The sequence below is a fragment of the Lissotriton helveticus genome, chromosome 2_1 (assembly GCF_964261635.1).
Source record: "Lissotriton helveticus chromosome 2_1, aLisHel1.1, whole genome shotgun sequence".
NCBI lineage: Eukaryota > Metazoa > Chordata > Amphibia > Caudata > Salamandridae > Lissotriton > Lissotriton helveticus.
In genome coordinates this window covers 990,752,261-990,770,552 of record NC_136059.1, presented here as the reverse complement: position 1 = coordinate 990,770,552, position 18,292 = coordinate 990,752,261, and the positions used below count along the sequence as shown (strand labels likewise).

Here is an 18,292-nt window from a genome sequence, read left to right as displayed (position 1 = left end):
TCTGGCCCTGGGGCCTTCCCTTGAGCGCACATTTCCAATGCTTCCCTCACTTCTCCAGTAGTAAAAGTCAGGGTACCTTGGATAGATAAAGAAGGATCTATATAAGGGGCCTCATTTGGTTGACGTGCAAAAATACTTTCAAAGTGTCCTACCCATAGTTCTTCCTCTACATGTGTATCTAGAGACCGGTCTGTCACGTTTTCTAAAATACAGGGCATTTATGACCTTCCAAAACTCCTTATTACTCTTGAAGATAGCTGCATGTTTGAGATCATCCCATGCCTTCTCCTTTAGCTCCCTTTTCGCAGATATTCCTTGCCTGCTTGTAATCTTTCCAGAGAGTTCTTATCAGTGAAAGATCTCTTGGCTGTGATTTTAATGCACTATCAAGTGCTCTCTTTGCTACTGAGCAAGCTGAGTTGAACCAGCAACCCTATGATACATCGGTTAATGGTTTCTGATAGGTAAGCGCAATTTTTAAATTTGCTATTAGGTTTGTGAAATAGTGTGATAAAAGAGAAGGGGGGCCACCTTCTGTCAAACAGTGTAGGATATCTCTTTTCACTAGGGATATTATATCCACGATTAGGTTCTTTTTCATGACCTGGGCCCACCTCATTTGATATCCATTTTTCCTTGCAAGAGTAATATTATTGAGGTTCAAATGGGGTCTCTTCACTTTTTGAGGGGAACTTATATTAATAAGTAGGAGGGCATGGTCACTATAGGGAGTAAAGGTGTTACTAACATGATCCACTTTATTCTGTATAATGGTTGAAATTAGAATAAAATCAATTGTGGACTCAGATTTGTTCCTCCTAAATGTTGACTCTATTTGTCCATTTTTCCCACTACTTATTACAGTCAGGTCCCTTGTAAAAAGCTACTCAAACAAGGCGCACAGGCACAGAAAGAGGAAAAATTGATCTACACAGAAACATCGAAGAGGGAACAGCAATGAGTCGAACATCCTTAAAATCAAACTGCTCCAAGCAGGCTTTGAAAGTAATCTCATGGAATGTTTACGGTCTAAAAACTACACTGTAGGACAGGGCATTTAACTTTTTAATGACCGGGTAACTGTTATGTCTCCAGAAACTTGGTTGCTTGCCCCAGCGGTCATCCCAGGTTTCATGGAATTCCAGCAGCTAGCACAAAAAAATATAAACATGTTTGGAAGGCCATCTGGGGGTGGGTGTACCCCCAGATGGCCTTCCAAACATGTTTGGAAGGCTTTTATATTGCTGCTAATTTGTGTATATATATATATATATATATATATATATACACAAATTAGCAGCAATATAAAAGCCAAACCCCTATTAAACACAGATATGGCCCAAGCCATTCATTTGCAGGGCCTGAAATTGAATGGCTGCCCATTGAGGATTGTACTTCTGAATGTCTACTTTAACTGCAAGAATCACCTAGACACAGTGAGATGAGGGCTCCAGTCGACATACTTGAAGAGTTGTTAAGCATTCAACTGAATTATGGGATTATAATGGCTGGGGATTTTAACACCCCAACCTGGGGACATCACCAGATGCAGGGTTGCCGCAGGACCGTGTCGGAACGCTAATAAACACGTTTCTAAACACATTCAGATTAAAATAAATACAAACGCCTCAATCTCCCAACTCAGCCACGAATAAAGACCTACAGGGGAAAAATAGATCTTCGATTCACTGTACCTTTATGTGCAATCGCCTGTTTGGACGAGTGTCAGAATTCCAAAAACCTGTGGCGCTGCAGAGTAGTGATCATTCCCTATTGGCCATAAGCATTACTTTACAAATGGCCTGTCTTCCGAACATCGTCCTCTTGGGTCACTCCAATGGGGGGGGAATACTTATGCACTTCTGAGGAGATTAAAATTGAATAAAATAGACATATCAGGTCTACTAAATTGGAAAAGCAACTGGTCAACACTCGCTAAAGACTTCACAGCAGGCAATGTCACTCAGAACTGGACCAAACTGGTGCCGGAGGAGTACTACCTTTTGCTAGGTAACAAAACAAAATCAAGCTTCCGGAGAAAGGGTATGCTGTCAATTTCAAATCAGGTGCAGAAAAGGGGAGCAAAGTAAGCAGGACTCGAGAGAAGCCATCCGCAGGAGGGAAATGACAAAACATTTCAAAACCAACTGCTAGCAAGGAAAATACACAGGAAAAACATATGGGACTTTAAAAGACAACAGCAAGATTCTCAATGGCTGTATACATTCAGCCTGTTGATTCCAAGTAAACAGGCAGAATTTTGGTCATACATTAATAGGCTGTCTGGGCATGGCAACGATGGGTGCAATGGGGTCGCCAGTCACACATGGTTTACCCATGTGACTACATTGTACGGTAGGGCTCCAAATCAGACCCCATGGTTCAATCAACGTCTCTCCATCAGCACTAGTCTGCACAACATTCTTCCTCCAACCGCTGAAGAAACAACCAAATCTCTTGATGTAGGGAATCAAGTGATAACAATACTAAAAAACATCAGAAAGGACGGGGCTCCGGGTCCTAACGGCTTACCAGGACATCTCATCAAAGAAGACTGCGACTTTTGGGGAACCATACTTACGCCGCTCTATCAGTATTGCTTGGCTAATTCAACGATTCCGGAAACCTGGAAAGGCTCTCTGCTGCAACCACTTCACAAAAAGAGTGACACCCAAGATCTATCGAATTATAGGCTGATTGCCCTCTTGGATATTGAGGCAAAAGGATATGCAAGTTTCCTTTTGCAAGACCTGCAAGATTAGGCCAATGACAACAACATTCTACCAGCCTATCAATCCGGCTTCATGCCAGGAGCGTCAACATTGGATAACATCTTAGTCCTCACTTATCTGGTAGAACAGTCCACTCAGAAAAAGCAGCCACCTCTTTTCGCATGTTTTGTGGACTATTCTGCGACATTTGTCAGTATTAATCGGAGCCTGCTGTAGTGGAAATGACAAAACTGGGGGATACCGGTGACGCTGCTGAAAGCAATAATCATCTTTACACTGGAACTTGGGTACGGGTGAAACTATCGATGAATTCAGCAACTAAAAAGATCTACACAGACCGGGGGTTAAAACAAGGCTGTGTATTGGCCCTCTGCTTTTTAACCTATACACTGCGAACCTCGGCAAAACAATATCTAAAGCCAATTTGTTACCTGCTAAAATTGGGTCAACTAGACTATTTTTAATGCAGTACGCAGATGACATTGTGCTATTGGATCACACCAAAACAGGTATGCAAAAAACACTGGATGCACTAAGCACTTATAAACCAGAAATGATTTAGGAGCAAACGTAGGAAAGACGAAGGTAGTAATATTCAGGTAATATGCCAACAAACTTAAACAACAATGGAGAATGGGCAACTTGAAAATAATAACAACCACCAAACATAATTACTTGGGGGTTTGGATTATGAGTAACAGGAAGTCTACAGCACACACTGCTTCTACCCAATCAAAAGCTAAGGCAGTGACGTATGCCCTATGTAAATTGAACTCCAAACTAAGCAGCCCGTTTACCCATTAGAAAGGTCATAAGAGCTAAGCTACTTCCCTCGATCACATACGGCCAATTAGTATTTCCTACAGCATTAATCAATGTCATGGAACGTGTCAACTGCCGAGCATTCAAGCAGCAATTCCAGATACCAGCCCATGCCCGGAATGCTTTGATACAACATGGATTTGAGCTAAATAAACAAAATTACGAACATTGGGCATCGATCTTACGGTATTATCGAGGGGTCTGTGCGGCACCTCCGCACACAATAAAAGCAACTCTGAAAGAAATGTTTATGAAAGGCAATAATTCCTGGACCAACAACCTCCACACCGCCTGCACTGAACTGCACCTAGATATGACTAATTGGCAGGACTTCATACATCAACCAGGTAGTTTAAAATCTATTTAAAAAAGTTAGACTATTATCCAAGGAAGATGACATGAAGGAACTGGAGTCCTCCAGCAGTAACATTAGGATACTAGCTAGCTCCTACTATGACCGATTGAGGCAGCCATATCTTGATGCCGCCTTGAACAAGACAATTCTAAAATGAATATTATGAGTAAGACTCATGGTATTGCCGATAAAAGATATCAACATGCGCTGGAAATCAGAGGCGGTTACTACTTGTAGACTGTGCCATCAGTATGAGGAATCTATAGTTCACTTGGTTTGCATATGTCACTTTATGATTCGCGCATGTCGCACATGAAACCTCTGTTTTTAAAATATGACACACATACTTGCACAGATGCCATGAAACTTCTCTTCAACTTGGAGATCCCAATGGAACAGGCCAGATTAGCCAAATTTGCACACAAGGTGAAAGAACTCTTAGGCAAAGTCTCAGTCACGGACTAGAATCAGACTACGGTTTTAATATATGGTTTATATCCATTTTATCGGTTTCGCTTCACTTAAGTGTTGCGATTTTTAGATCGATCTTATCCATTTTTTAGCCATAATTATTAGATCTGCTAATTATGTATTATTTAGATTGAAGAAAGTGAGTGGTGGGAGACATTTTGCTCGATTTCTTTGTAACAATTTTAATTATTTGACACGATAAATGTATTCATTCATTCATTCAGTCCTGTCCCACTATGTCCTAAAGTGTACTTAATTCAAACGCGGATCAGTAATCACTTCGTCTTGTGCCAGAAAGGTCTCATAAATTCAGAGATTAACATTCGATTCTGCACCCTTCCAAAGTGTAAAGCTTGTAGAGCGAGTACGCTCGAGACTCCGCGGATTGGCTTTGTGGCTAGAAAGAAAGAAGTGATCAACAGGCTGAACAATTAAAAATAACTTTGAAATATGGATCATGATTTTGAACATAAGTTTGTGTACTGTAAACACTTTATGAAGCATGTGCTTGAGGCTAGATTATGGTCATCAGGATAAAGTTCGATTTTGAATCAACTTTCCATTTTTTGCATTGACTAAACCCACAGATGATCACCAACACAGTACTCTTTAGTCCTATAAATATAAAATCTAAGGGCACTTTGTGGGTTCAGTCTCTGCAACTGCTCTGAAACTTCAAATGTATGAGTTGGAGAGAGAGGGAAGAACTTGTGGAGAGTAATGGATTTCATCGCATGGAAAGGTGACACTACTTTCAGAAAGAAGGATGTACGTGTCCTAAGAATTAATTTGCCAGGAAAGAAGGCAGTACAAGTAGGTTGTGCCAACAATACCTGAAGTTTGCCCACACAATACGCAGACGTTACTATGAGAAACACAGTTTTCAAGTTAAGAAACTAGAGATTAGGCACTTGCGCAAAGCGTTATAGAGTCCTATCCTTTCTTAAGCGGCATAAGATAATGGTGAAGTGCTTGCAAGAGACGCATGTGAATGATGTTGGGGCGGGGCTACTGGCTAAAAAGTGGAGGGGGCAGGTATTTCACTAGTCGTATTTTACCTATGCTAGGGGGGCGTTGGTTTGGGTGGCACCTGGGGTCCTGTTCACACTGCAGTATGCCGAAGCGGATGTTGAGGGTCGCTATGTGTTGTTGCGGGGCAAGCTAGATGCTAAAGATATTAGTATACTGAATACATATGCCCCAAATGTCGACGACCTGAACTTTTTTGTGTCATTGCTGGGTCGGATTACTGTTGACCTAGATGCCCATTTGATCTGGTTGGGAGATTTTAATTGTGTAATCGACCCGGATCTGGATAGATACCCTCCCAGAAGAGGAACCAAACTGCGTATGACTAAGCAACTGCAGAAATTAATGGGGGACTTGGGTCTCCGGGATATTTGGAGGAAGCATCAACAGACGTTGAGGATGTTTACCTGTTTCACGCCCACTCACAATACACATAGTCACCTTGATAGGGTTTTAGCGACCGAGCACCCAGCATTAATGGTGCCAGAGATCACGCATTTGGCGCAGTTCTTGTCTGATCACGCACCTGTGTGCTGCACAGTACAGTAGAATGAAAGGGAACAGGGCTCCCGCGGGTGGCAGCTTCCTGCTGATATCTTGGAGAACCAGGTAGGGAAGGAGGCAATATCAAATGCCTTGACAGAATATTTGACCGTTAATTGGGGCACTGCTAGCATTAGAGCCCACGAATGGGAAGCGATGAAGACGGTGGTCAGGGGGGCAGCAATGGGTCTGACGTATGTCGTTCGGAGACAGCTGCAGTCTGAACTACAGGATAGGGAGAAAGAGTTGGTTGACCTACAGTCAGGATCACAGGGACAGGCTGACATCCAGGACCGAGAGAGACGGATATGTGAGAAGATTGCTGACACTTGGGATAGACTGGATAAGTACACTCTTACGAAATATTGTCAGCGGCTACATGCAGAGGGAGACCGCGCAGGACGTCTATTGGCCTGGATATTGAGCAGAGAGCAGGCTCCCCCTCAGTTTACTTGTCTTAGAGCCCACTCGGGTGTGCTGGCATATGACCGAGCAGCCATGCTGGAAGTTTTCCGGCACCACTTGCAGTCTGTCTATAAGGTTGACCCGTGGGTTAATGCAGACCTATATAACCCATTTTTGGAGGGCCTTCAATTAAGGCAGGTAGCTAAGGACGATAGGACAGAAATTGATGAGCACATTAATGAAGAGGAATTGAGGGAAGCGATTGGGAACATACCTAGGGCCAAGGCACGAGGGGGGATGGGTTACTCATTGAGTATTATCAAGCATACTCAGCGATATTGGTTAGACCTTTGTTACAGACTCTGAATAAGTCCTTCGACAGCGGAATATTGCCCCCTACGATGCGAGAGGGTGAAATCTGCTTCATCCCAACGCCGGGAAGCGATGCAGAGGACCCGGCGGTATACTGACCGCTGACAATGATTTATTCAGATATAAAAATATTATGTAAAGTACTGGCTAACCGCCTGGGACCGCATATGGCCCAGCTAGTTCACAAGGATCAGTTTGATTTTATCCAGGGCCGTAGTACGTCCATGAATGTGTGGTGGCTGGCGCACGTACTGCATGAGACGCAGGGGGCAGCTGAGGAGTACATTGACCTCGAAAAGGCGTTTGATACGGTGGACTGGGGGTATTTGTTGGCAATCCTTGGCCAGCTGGGGTTGGGATTGCGTTTTTGCAGATGGGTCAAAATACTATACGCCGATCCTGTGGTGTGTGCGTGGATGGGACACACTAGGTCGGCGCAATGGTCGCTGGGGTGGGGCACGCGGCAGGGTTGTCTCTTGTCGCCGCTACTGTTCGCTCTGGCTATAGAGCCTATGGCAGTCTTGGCCTGGTAGGGAAGAGGGCAGCTGGGACATATAAAATGGGCTCAGTTCACACCTCATTTCACTTTAGGCGATGATGCGTTGTTTTATGTTACTTCTCCGGGCGAAGCCATACCACATTTGTTGGGATTAATGGATCGGTTTGCAAAATATCCGGGGTTGCACATTAACAGTCGCAAATCCCTGGCGTTTCCATTGGCGGGGATATGAGAGAGAGAGAGAGAGAGAGAGAGAGAGAGAGAGAGAGAGAGAGAGAGAGAGAGAGAGAGAGAGAGAGAGAGGCTGGAGAACAGCCTGGACTGGAGCGGAGGTGGGAGACGGACCATTTCCGATACCTAGGGATACAGGTGGCTCACAGGGATGCATATCAATATGGTGGTTGAGTCATTGCGGCGCTCCGTGAAATTCTGGAATACACTGCAGCTGCCAATAATGGGCAGAATAGCGGTGGCAAAGATGGTGACGTGGCCAAGATGTCTTTATGCTTTGCAGAATGCGCTATGCCCGATTCCTCTGAAGGTATTTCAACAATTGAATTCTCTCCTGGTAACTCTGCTTTGGGCAGGAAAGCGTTGTAGGGTTGCGCTGCGCATGCTTCAAAAGCTATTTGAGGAAGGTGGACTTGGGGTCCCTAGATTTGATCTAAATTACTATGCGGCACATCTGCAGCATGCTGTTGAGTGGCTAGATGAAGGAGATTGTTGGGAAAAGCGCTTGGCTGCTGGACGAGTGTTGGTGGAGGACCTACAAGTGGTCCTGATGGAGGGTGATGGGGCAAGTGCGGAGCAGCCGTATGTGGTTAAGCAAACAGCCTGCATATGGCAGAAAGAGTACTGGGGCAGGCTCGTTTTCACCCGGAACTGTCCATCTGACAGTTAGATCCAGTGCATAGGACGGTGGACAACATGTCTTTCCAGTCATGGCGAGTGGGTGGCTGTATGATGTTCGCAGACTTGTACATTAATGACACCTATATCACATTTGAGCAGGCATGTGAGGGATTTGGCTTGGGTCCAGGGCAATACTTACAATATGCTGGTCTGATGGAAGTGGCCAAGATGACGTGGCCACTGTACCCGGGCATTCCCTGGACCACAGAAACTCTAGATACATTGCTAACTTGTGGAGCTGGGCGGAGGTAGGTGTCCTTGTTGTATAAGGCTATGAGGGCTGACTCAGGCTCCTTGGCCCTACAGGCGTGGGACACGTGGAATTCGAATTTGCAGGAGCTGATACAGGAAAAGGAGTGGGGAAGGGCATGTGCGCTAATGCGTAATGTGTCCTGCAAAGCTCGTTGAAGTTGCTGCACTATAATTTCTTGCACTGGGTATACATGACTCAGGCGCGCCTCCATCGCGTAGATGCCTCCCAATTGCATGAGTGCCCTAGATGTCATGGCATATATGTGGGTTTCATGCATTTGGCGTGGGATTGCCCAGAAGTTCACAAGTACTGGATTGATGTAGTAGTGCCCATCCGCAGACGGGTGGGAATTGTGCTGGAGGCAACGCCTAGATACTGCCTCCTGGGGTTAGTGCAGCAACGCTAAAAGAAAAATGGCAAATAAGCTTGTACAATTGGCACTGGTGTTGGCTAAACAGAGGGTAGCCATCTGTTGGATGGGTGAGAGATCTCCCTGTTTAGCGAACTGGCTAAGGGATGTAGCCAAGTGGTCCTTGGCTGAGGAGTTGCATATCAAGGCATGTCGAAGGGACGAAAAGCTAGATAAGGACATAACAAGCTGGAGAGAATTGAGCAGAGAACTGTTGTCAGCAGTGGAATCCGGCGGTGAGCAGTCTAGTGGGTTTGATGGGGAAAACAGTGTGTGAGGTGCCTATGTTAGCCCTGATGTTTTTTTTTCTTTTGTATTATTTACTGGAAGCGCTTCTATGTCATGGGAAGTGTAAAAGTACAATGACTTGTAATGGGCACCAGGGACTCTCATGCGTGAACTAAAGAATGTGTTAATAAGAACTGTCTCGAAGGTTTCTGTAAATGACTGCTCAAGTGTATTTATTCCATTGTTGGAAAACTACAAAGAAAGTATTTTAACCACTTCCATGCTAATGACAAGGCCAGCTCGTCATGCAGTACACTGGAGCTGTGCTTATGACGAGCTGACCTTGTCATGAAAAATGGAGATCCTTCATGTTCAGCACCCAGCGGGAATTGCCTTAGCATTGAAGGTGTTAAAAAAAAGAAACTAGAGAGTATAGCTAAGAAGCAGCTCAAATTGCACAAACGTCAGGAAGGATAAGACAGATTTAGTCCCACGGTCACATGATAAAGAGCTTTCGCATATTTCCTCCTGCTCCCTTTTAGGAAACACACCACAACAGACGATTTGACTAATGACGGCATATCAGGTGTACGAAAAAAGACTGCAAAAGAGGATAAGAACAGTTTAACTGTGCCCATAGCAAAGCCTTGCCAAGCCACAGACTACAAAAATAAAATAACATTAGACAACTTCATCTGCAAGTGGTCAATATACTTCTATATTCACACTATGGGACAAAATAATCCAAATAACCTGACTTTATGGAGTTGTTGGAAGGGTGGCTGACAGCCAGCATTACAACCACTCATTCTGGTGAAACTCCAAAGCTTCTCAACTGGACATGCTCAATTTTGATGGATGAAGGGGTGGCGGCTCAGCCAGAGTACCCAGTTGTCCCCATGAAGTAGAAGCCAAAGGGGAGGGCTACTGCTCAGGGTCAGAGGTTTGGACCCTGAGGCAATATCGAGAATCGATTCCATTAAAGGGAAGCCTCTGAGATAGTAGAAGACTACTATTGTCTGAAGGTAGTCTGAAACTTGTTGACGCAAGCCCGATTTCAATAGCCAGTTGTTGAGGGAGGGTAAGATGTGGATTTGTAATGATCAGAGGGGCCGACGTCCAGTTGCTACACATGATGGTGAACAGGAAGTGACTTGACCCCACTATAAGCAGAGATATGTGGAGTGGGTTTGCAGGATCAGCAAATGAAAGAAGAAATCCTGCATCTCTATAGACACCATCCAGTCCTCAGGGCCCAAGACCCGCAGAACCTGAGAGTGTGTCATTGTTTTGATCTTCTTCTTGAAAAATGAATTCAGTACCCTGAAGTCCAAAACTGGTCACAATGGTGCGAATGTGACCCAAAAGTATCGGATCGCTTTACATGAGCTCCAGTTGCACTACAGACGGACAAATTAATTTTGGTAGGCAAGGGGAGATTATGTGATTTTCCCAGAATCACAGGACGTTGAGCTTCCCTGCCGAGACTCGAACCCGGTTCCCCAGCTTCAAGGTCGATCGCACTAGCCAGAAGGCCACATCCTCTCCCCAAAGGGATGATACATTGGTCATTACGGTGACAACTGGAGGGATAAAACAGAATCATCTTCTGCATATCCGGTTAGTATCTGTCATTCACCTGCAGCAAGTCCCAATAAGCTACCTCGGAGATGTAAATCTTGCAGTACAGGCACCATCAAATCTGGGGCCAAGCAGGTACAATTTTTATTGTAGGGCCTGCATGTGCCTCTTAGCATAGGGCACCAGCAGAAGGATAACAGGCCTAGCAGCCTCAAAAATATCAAGGCTGGAACAGACGTTTTCACTCGACACATTCAAACAATAGCCTGGATTTCCTGGACCCACTACGTGGGCAGTAGGTAAGGCCGTCAGAGCGACTGTGCCTAATTTAGCCCAGATGAAGAGCAGCATCTTTGCCGGTTGAAAATGGGAAATGGACTCCAGGTGGAACAGCAATGACACAAACTCTGCAGGTGTTCCAAGACTAGCAGTGGCTAGCTCGCCTTCAGGAGTCAGTTGACGAGGCACATGTACAGGTGGAATACTGGCACTTTAATACTAGAATCCACCACTAACATGACATTTGTCAAGACTCCAGGGGCATATATAAGGCCAAAGGTTAGGACAGTGAACTGAAAGTAGTTTGATCCCAGCAATAAGCTAAGGTATTGCCTGTGGGATTGCAAGATCAGTTAAAGAACATGTCTTGCAGGTCCAGGTCCATGTCCATTTTTCATGCCCAGTAGGATTTGAGCAAGGTTTGAATATCTTGAACGTCTCCGTCCGAAGGAATACATTCAGAATTCTGCTGTCCAGTATCAGCTGTAGGCCTTCATTGTCCTAGGGAATAATAACAGTGCCTGTACTGTGTCACTGGCACCATTTTTTTTTTTCAGAACAAATTTTATTAGTGTTATGGCAGTTGACAGAATACAAAAGAAACACTGCTCCCAAGATTGCAGAAAGACAGTGAGCATAGAAGAGCAACAGCGTTCAAGAAATTCAGTCAACATTATCCAACACCCCCCTCCCCGCATCCCCACCCGGGTCCCACCCCCCTCCCTGCACGGTGTTCATATTGTCCAGAAACAGGAGCCAAAGCAGCATGGTAGCGACAAGTGGACAGTTCACATGAGGGTAGTATAGACGTGATCTGTATCAGAGGCTTGTGGCGCTGGGGGGTCCAGCAATAGGCCCCTATAATCAGCCCATTTCTTCCAAATCCTATAATGTTTCTTGGGGCAGCCTCTGGCCTCAAAGATCGGGCGTTCCAAACCCATGCTAAAGTCCATGCCCCGCTTCCACACCCCCACCAACGGAGCCTTGGGGGCTTTCCAGGCTTGGGCTATATCTCGTTTGGCTATTGTAAGACCCAGAAGGAGCAAGTGTCGTTTATACAGATTACCCCCCACTCTTTCCATAACGTGGAGCAGGCCAAGTTGCGGCGTGCGAGGGAGCTCCCATGCCAACACTTCCTCCAAGCATTCCCATACACCGGTCCAAAACCTCTGCAGCCGTGCACATCCCCATACTGTATGTAAGAAGGAGCCTACCTCACTGCCACACCTCAAACAATCCGGGGAGGCTATCAGCCCCGCCTTCCACAATCGTTCCCTCGTGTAGTATGCCCTGTGCAGGTATTTAAATTGAATAAAGCGCAGGCGCACCGCTATCGCAGCTCCCCTAGGGGCCTCCAGGGCTTCTCTCCAGTCCTCCTCCTCCAAGTCTCCCAGGTCGCCCTCCCAGACCGCCCGCAATTTATCAAGAGAGGGGGAACAATGCGTAACTAACGTTTGATAGATGGTTGAGATTTTTTTTGATTCCAATTCCCCCATAAAGACTTTTGCTTCCAGGGGACTAAACTCCGGCAAGGACGATAAGTCCGCTAGTGCGGGGGTCAGGGCGTGGCGGAGCTGCAGGTACCTGAAGAACTGGGACCGGTGCATATCGAATTCATCTTGCAACATCTGGAACGATTTGAGGACTGTGCCCTTCAGGATGTGACCCAGCGCCGAAATGCCTATGGCATCCCAGCCCTCAAAGCCCCGGAGCGCAGCCAGGCTGGGCAGTCTCCCATTGTGCCATAGAGGGGTTTCGCCCGTGAGCGTGTTCCACCATCCCATGCGGCGGAGCGCATCGCGCCACACTTTGAAGATTACTTGCGTGGCCCTCGGGAGTCTCTTCCGGATAGTCGCCGAGTATAAAATAGTATGGAGCGTGTGTGGGTCCATCATATACCTCTCTAGGGCATAGGTCGGGTCAGTGCGATCCCCGTACCACCATTCGTTAAGAACAAGTAGGTGCGATGCCTGATAGTAGGACTGGACATCAGATGCGGCCAGTCCCCCACAGTAGGTCGACAGGAAGCAGGTGCGGAGCGCCACTCTTATCGCTCCACCGGCCCATAGGAACCGACCCAGAGCCGAGTTCACCTGACGAAACCATTGCTGCGGAATTGGGTACGGGTAGTTCTGCAATTGGTACAAGATTCGGGGTAGGGCCACCATCTTAAAAATGGCCGAACGGCCATAGACATTTAGAGGCATCCTGGACCACATCTGCATGTCTGAGCGGATCCTGTCCCAAACAGGCACTACATTACGGGACCATGACACTCCCTGCACATCGGTTAGAAAGACACCAAGATATTTAAGGCCTCCCGCCGCCTCCTGAAGGGCCGAGGCCCAGGGACCCAAAGTCCCCCTGTCGCCCAGGACCCACAGCTTCGACTTCTGCGGATTGAGCCGGAGGCCCGACACTTCACCGAAAATGCGCATTATTTCAAGGACCCTCGGCCCCGATTTATTGAGGTCTGTAAGGAAGAACAGGACGTCGTCCGCATATAGCGCAATCCTGTCAGATGGGCCCCCAACCCACTCCACACCACGCAATTGGGCATCCATCCTCACCCAGGCCGCAAGCGGTTCCATAGCCAGGGCGAACAGGTAAGGTGAGAGAGGGCATCCCTGTCGGGTGCCACGACCGATGAGGAATGTGTCAGAGGTGGCTCCCGCTATTCTGACCGTCGCCGTCAGGTCCGTATAGAGCAGATGAATGTACGACAGGAAACGTGGGCCCAGATTGAGCCGGAGGAGGAGGGCCCGGAGGTATGACCAACTCAGGGAATCGAAGGCCCGGTCCATGTCCGCCAGCAGGAGGGCCGCGGGGATGCCCGCTGCTCGTGCCGCCTCCACCACCAGGTGAGCGCGACGTATGTTGTGTCTTGTAGCCCTGTGAGGCATGAAGCCTGCCTGGTCGGCATGGATCAGGTCCGTGATGTAAGGGAGAAGACGGTTCACCAACGCCTTAGCCAATATTTTCGCTTCAAAGTTCAGCAAAGAGATCGGCCGATAAGAGTCCGGGCTGTCTTGGGGCCTTCCCGGTTTGCAGAAAACTACGATCTCAGCGTGTCGCCAGTCCGCTGGCAATCTGCCAAGCTCCCGAGCCGCCTCCAGTGCCTTCCTATAGCGCATCCCCAATTGGAGATGAAACAACTTCATAAATTCGCAGGGGAACCCATTGGGCCCAGGGGCCTTGCCCGTGTTCAGGCCACCCAGTGCTTCCCCAAGCTCCTCCGCCGACAGTGGGAGGTCTAGGCGGGCCCTCGCCTCATCCGAGAGCGCCCGGGGAGGAAGGTCTGCGAGAAATTTGTCAATCTCCTCCGCTGGGAGAGATTCTCGGGGGGCATACTGGGTCTCGTAGTATTGAGCAAACATCTGGGCCAGGACCTCAGGGGCCGAGACAGGGCCACCCGCGGCATCTCGGAGACCCGGCAAGGGCTGGGCTTGATAAGTGCTTTGACATAGCCTATATAGCATTGTGCTAGACTTGTCCCCCCATTGATAGATTCTGCTCTGCGTAGCGAGCCAGGCCTGTCGGGCTTCGTCTAACAATAGCGAGGTGTATGACTGTTGGAGGTGCAGGAGCCGGTCCACAGCCACTCCATCCTCCCCCGTGAGACATCTGGTCTCCTGGTTCCGCACCCGGTCGGCCGCCTCCTCCACCTCCCGCCTGCGGGCCCTACGATTCGCAGCGCACCACGCAATGTCCACGCCCCGAAGGACTGGCTTGAGGGCCTCCCACAGGGTCATGGCATCTATACTCGGGTCCTCATTCTCTGACCAGTAGTGCGAGATAGCCTCCCTCATGTGCGATTGATAGTCGCGGCGCTGCAAGTGCCACACAGAGAGGCGCCAGCGAAACGGTTGTCGCCGCACTGGCACCATTTTAACCCCCATTGAAATCAAGATAAATATAGAAGAACATCCAGACAGGCTAGGGCATAGCTAACCTGGACAATATGCAGAACCTATTGGTCTGATGAGCTTGAGTACCTGGAGAAGGAAGATTGTTGCTGCTGTCCTCATCCCTTATCACCCCCATCAGGGCATCTCCTGAGAGTCTGGTGGAACACACCAGGCATGTGGGTGGATGATACTGGTTCCACAGTACAGGCAACACGTCAGTGGACAACGCTTGTTTGCAGCATTGTGGCCATCCTCAATTGCATATGTAAAAATATGTACAGAATGTATGAAGTTCCTCCAGAAATGCTGGCAAAACTTCACCTTCCAAAGCGTGTGTCAATGGCAAGCCATAAAGCATTGAAAGAATGCAATGCCAAGCTGCTCAAAAAGAAAACGAAAACCTTTTAGCCATCTCATTAATATGTTTTATTTACCTGTCCAAGAAGTATATAAGAGAAAGAGTTCATTTCAACTTTACTAGAGCACTGTTTCAAAACCTTCAGGTGCCCAGGAGCCACTCTACTACATCTAGCAAAAGTGGAGCTGGATCCAAACAATGTCTTAGACCAGACTGCCAAGATATGGTTAACAAAAGCCTCACTGAATGTCTATATGGGCTCAGAGTTCCAAGGCCAAGGCTAAAGGAGTTATGCAATTAGGGTAACTTTAGTCTCAATTGGAACAGGTAGCTTTAACACTTTGCAACTCTCCTCGGGACTTCCAAAAAGGAAGATTTCTCATTTGTTGGAGGGGGAGACATGTGGCATATCAAGCGTCGATTCAGGCCATTGCAAATCAAAATAAATACCATCATCAGTATAATGTGGAGATAGTAAATTGTCTACGCCTCATCATCCTATTCGATTTGGACTGGATAAGGCATGTGAATAAGAGAGGGAAAAAAGGCTTCCATTCGCTCGAATTGTGACGAAGAAGTTGAGCAGAGGTATCTTCAGCACAAGAACGTCCTTTAGTGATATGAAGAGCAATATTAGGCGAATCCTCGCTGATGAAGGGTCCAAGGCCAGCGTCGACGGATCCAGGTTTGACATCACTGGAGTCAGTGACGACAGTGATGCAGCAACACCAGGCAAGGTCTTCGCCAAAGGAGTAGAAGCATAGCCCAGCACTGGGTGCGAGGTGGTCAGACTTCAAGCTTGGCCAGTGGCGCCAGCATTGGTGCAATTGGAGGTTAAAAGGCTAGAATATGTCTCAGAGAGAACCTGGGCAAAGTTAAAAACTTGACGATGAGCTGAGAAGCGCTCTGGAAACTCAGGGTGTTTCAGCTTCAAATCTGGAATGGGTACAATGGAATAAGTAAGAGTCAGGGGCAGGAAATGCGAACTGTGCAACCTCCAACTGAGAATGGGAGTGCCTGGACACGGAAGCGCTTCAAGTATGCTTTTTGAACTTTCTCTTTGACTTTGACTAATCAGATAACAGCAACCTGAATCTGTAATTAAGTTTTTTCTTGTTTCTGATCATATAAAGTTTCGTCTCCCATTCTCTGATGGCCTTTGAATACATTCAAGACCATTTGACGCAGGATGTCGATTTCTGTTTAGACCCCAGAAAAAACACCAATCGGGTCTGTGAAAGACATCTGCTTCAGTGAAGAGCAGCATTGTTTGTAGCAGATAGTCTTCAGTGATAACATTTCTGCTAGACCGTTAGATTAGGTTTCAGACTTTTTAAAGAAAGTAAGTAATCATTGAAACTGGTAGGATTCGATCTCAGTAGCAGAGTCAATAGATGTGCAAAAAAGAAGATTGAGCATGGACGGTGCCTGTATGTAGCTTCGATCTGCCACATCTAGAGTGGGCTTGAGTCATGACAGATGCCTAACAGCACACAAGAGCTATTACAAGATTTTGCATGTAGTCTAGCAGTTGGGGAGGTTATCAAGGTGAGGAAAATGTGGGTAGAAATATCCATCAGAAATTAACTACCTAAGCAATCACATTATATGCAAAGCAAACATGTTCTTGATTATTTTACTGAAAATGCTAATTTCCTGTGAGGTGTTTCCAACCAGATTATTAGTACTTCCTTTTTTTTCCGTTTCTTATAACAAGGGGCAGCTTTCTCAGGCAAATACCCATCTCTCAAATTGCTAGCTTTGGGGAGCTAAATAGGTTTTGCTTAGCTGGTGTTCTGCCTTCATACAACTACTTATAATAGATTAGTAAATTAGATGCACTCTAAAGGTTAGGTATTGGCTGCTTCACCTTAGTGATGAAGAGATCACCTACATTAAGAGCAAAATCTCAGTTGCTTTGTGTCAAAGAAAAAAACTGTATGGCAGTGTGGACAAAACAAATATACCCCCTTTAATAGAACCCGTTTCCTATTCTATTGCTCTTCTGATTGAAGGAACAGATAAAGCGAGAGAAACACAAGACTATCTCAAGTGATTTGGGCCCCAGTAAAGTGTTACAATGAGAGAATTTTGGAGACTTGAGACTGAAACCTCTGCTCAAAGCCTCATTATATCAGACACATTAAATTACAGTTGAAGAAATTGTTTAAGGAAACATTAATAAGAATGTGATCCACTATAATCCAATCTAGAGTGTGTCCATGGTTGTCAAATGAAAGGATGAAACAAATAAAACGTTTAAATGTTGCAATTGTGAAAAACCAACTCAAGACTAAGAAAGTTCTGTTGGAAATATTATATCAACAAAATTAACATAAGAATTTTTAAGGTCAGTATAAATTCCGTATTTAAAAAAAGGAAACATACCTCATTTTCTGTATGAAGATCCACTTCACCAGCACACTGCATGGACGTAAAGAAATCGCTGAACTTTTCATTGATTTGTTCCACTAGCCGTTTCAGAGGGTTAAGCCACCTTTCTTTTACCTGCAAATACATCAAAAATATATATTAGAAGCAAAGACGGGAGGGCGGCTTAAGCCTCTGATGCTAGATTTTACAGGTTTTTAAAAAGGGGAGACAAGATAGAAAAAAATGTGACTTCAGCAACTGCAGCTATGTAACTAATGGAAGAAGTGCTTAACTTTGGATACATCATTTAAGTTTCAACAGACATGAGACTGAATTCTAAAGAATTTCAATGTTTTTAGATGTGCACTGAAGCCACTATGGTTTAACAATCACTTACGCAGCACTACTTGTTGCTGTATTTTGGCTCCATAAGGGTACCACTTTACGTACATCCTGTCAGTTTAAATTAATGTCCACACTCTACAGAAACTAAGACAAAAAGATGTACAGACTACATCAACAGTAAATAATACTAAGGACATCAGAGTACTGGAAAATGAGAGCCAATGATAAAACAAAAATTAAGAACCTGATCAGAAAGGTCAGAAAAAAGGTTACAGAAGATTGTCATTGCAGCAAATCCTGGATCTTCTGAGACCCCACATTGTCAGTGTAAGAAAGTCATCCTTTTCGTCCTGATCACACCCAGTTTCTTGACAGTTACTGGTAGTTATTGACTCTGAAAGTTTCCTGGGATTTGATT

The 18,292-nt window shown here is 46.1% G+C and overlaps 1 protein-coding gene across 1 annotated transcript in view; it reads right to left on the bottom strand.

Moving 5' to 3' along the window:
• SMC5 (structural maintenance of chromosomes 5) overlaps nt 1–18,292 on the bottom strand; it is a 699,122-nt gene that overhangs the window by 147,345 nt on the left and 533,485 nt on the right. The window contains exon 21 of the mRNA XM_078675750.1: nt 17,545–17,664. Coding sequence (XP_078531876.1) covers nt 17,545–17,664 — 120 coding nt within the window. The remainder of the gene's footprint in view (nt 1–17,544; nt 17,665–18,292) is intronic.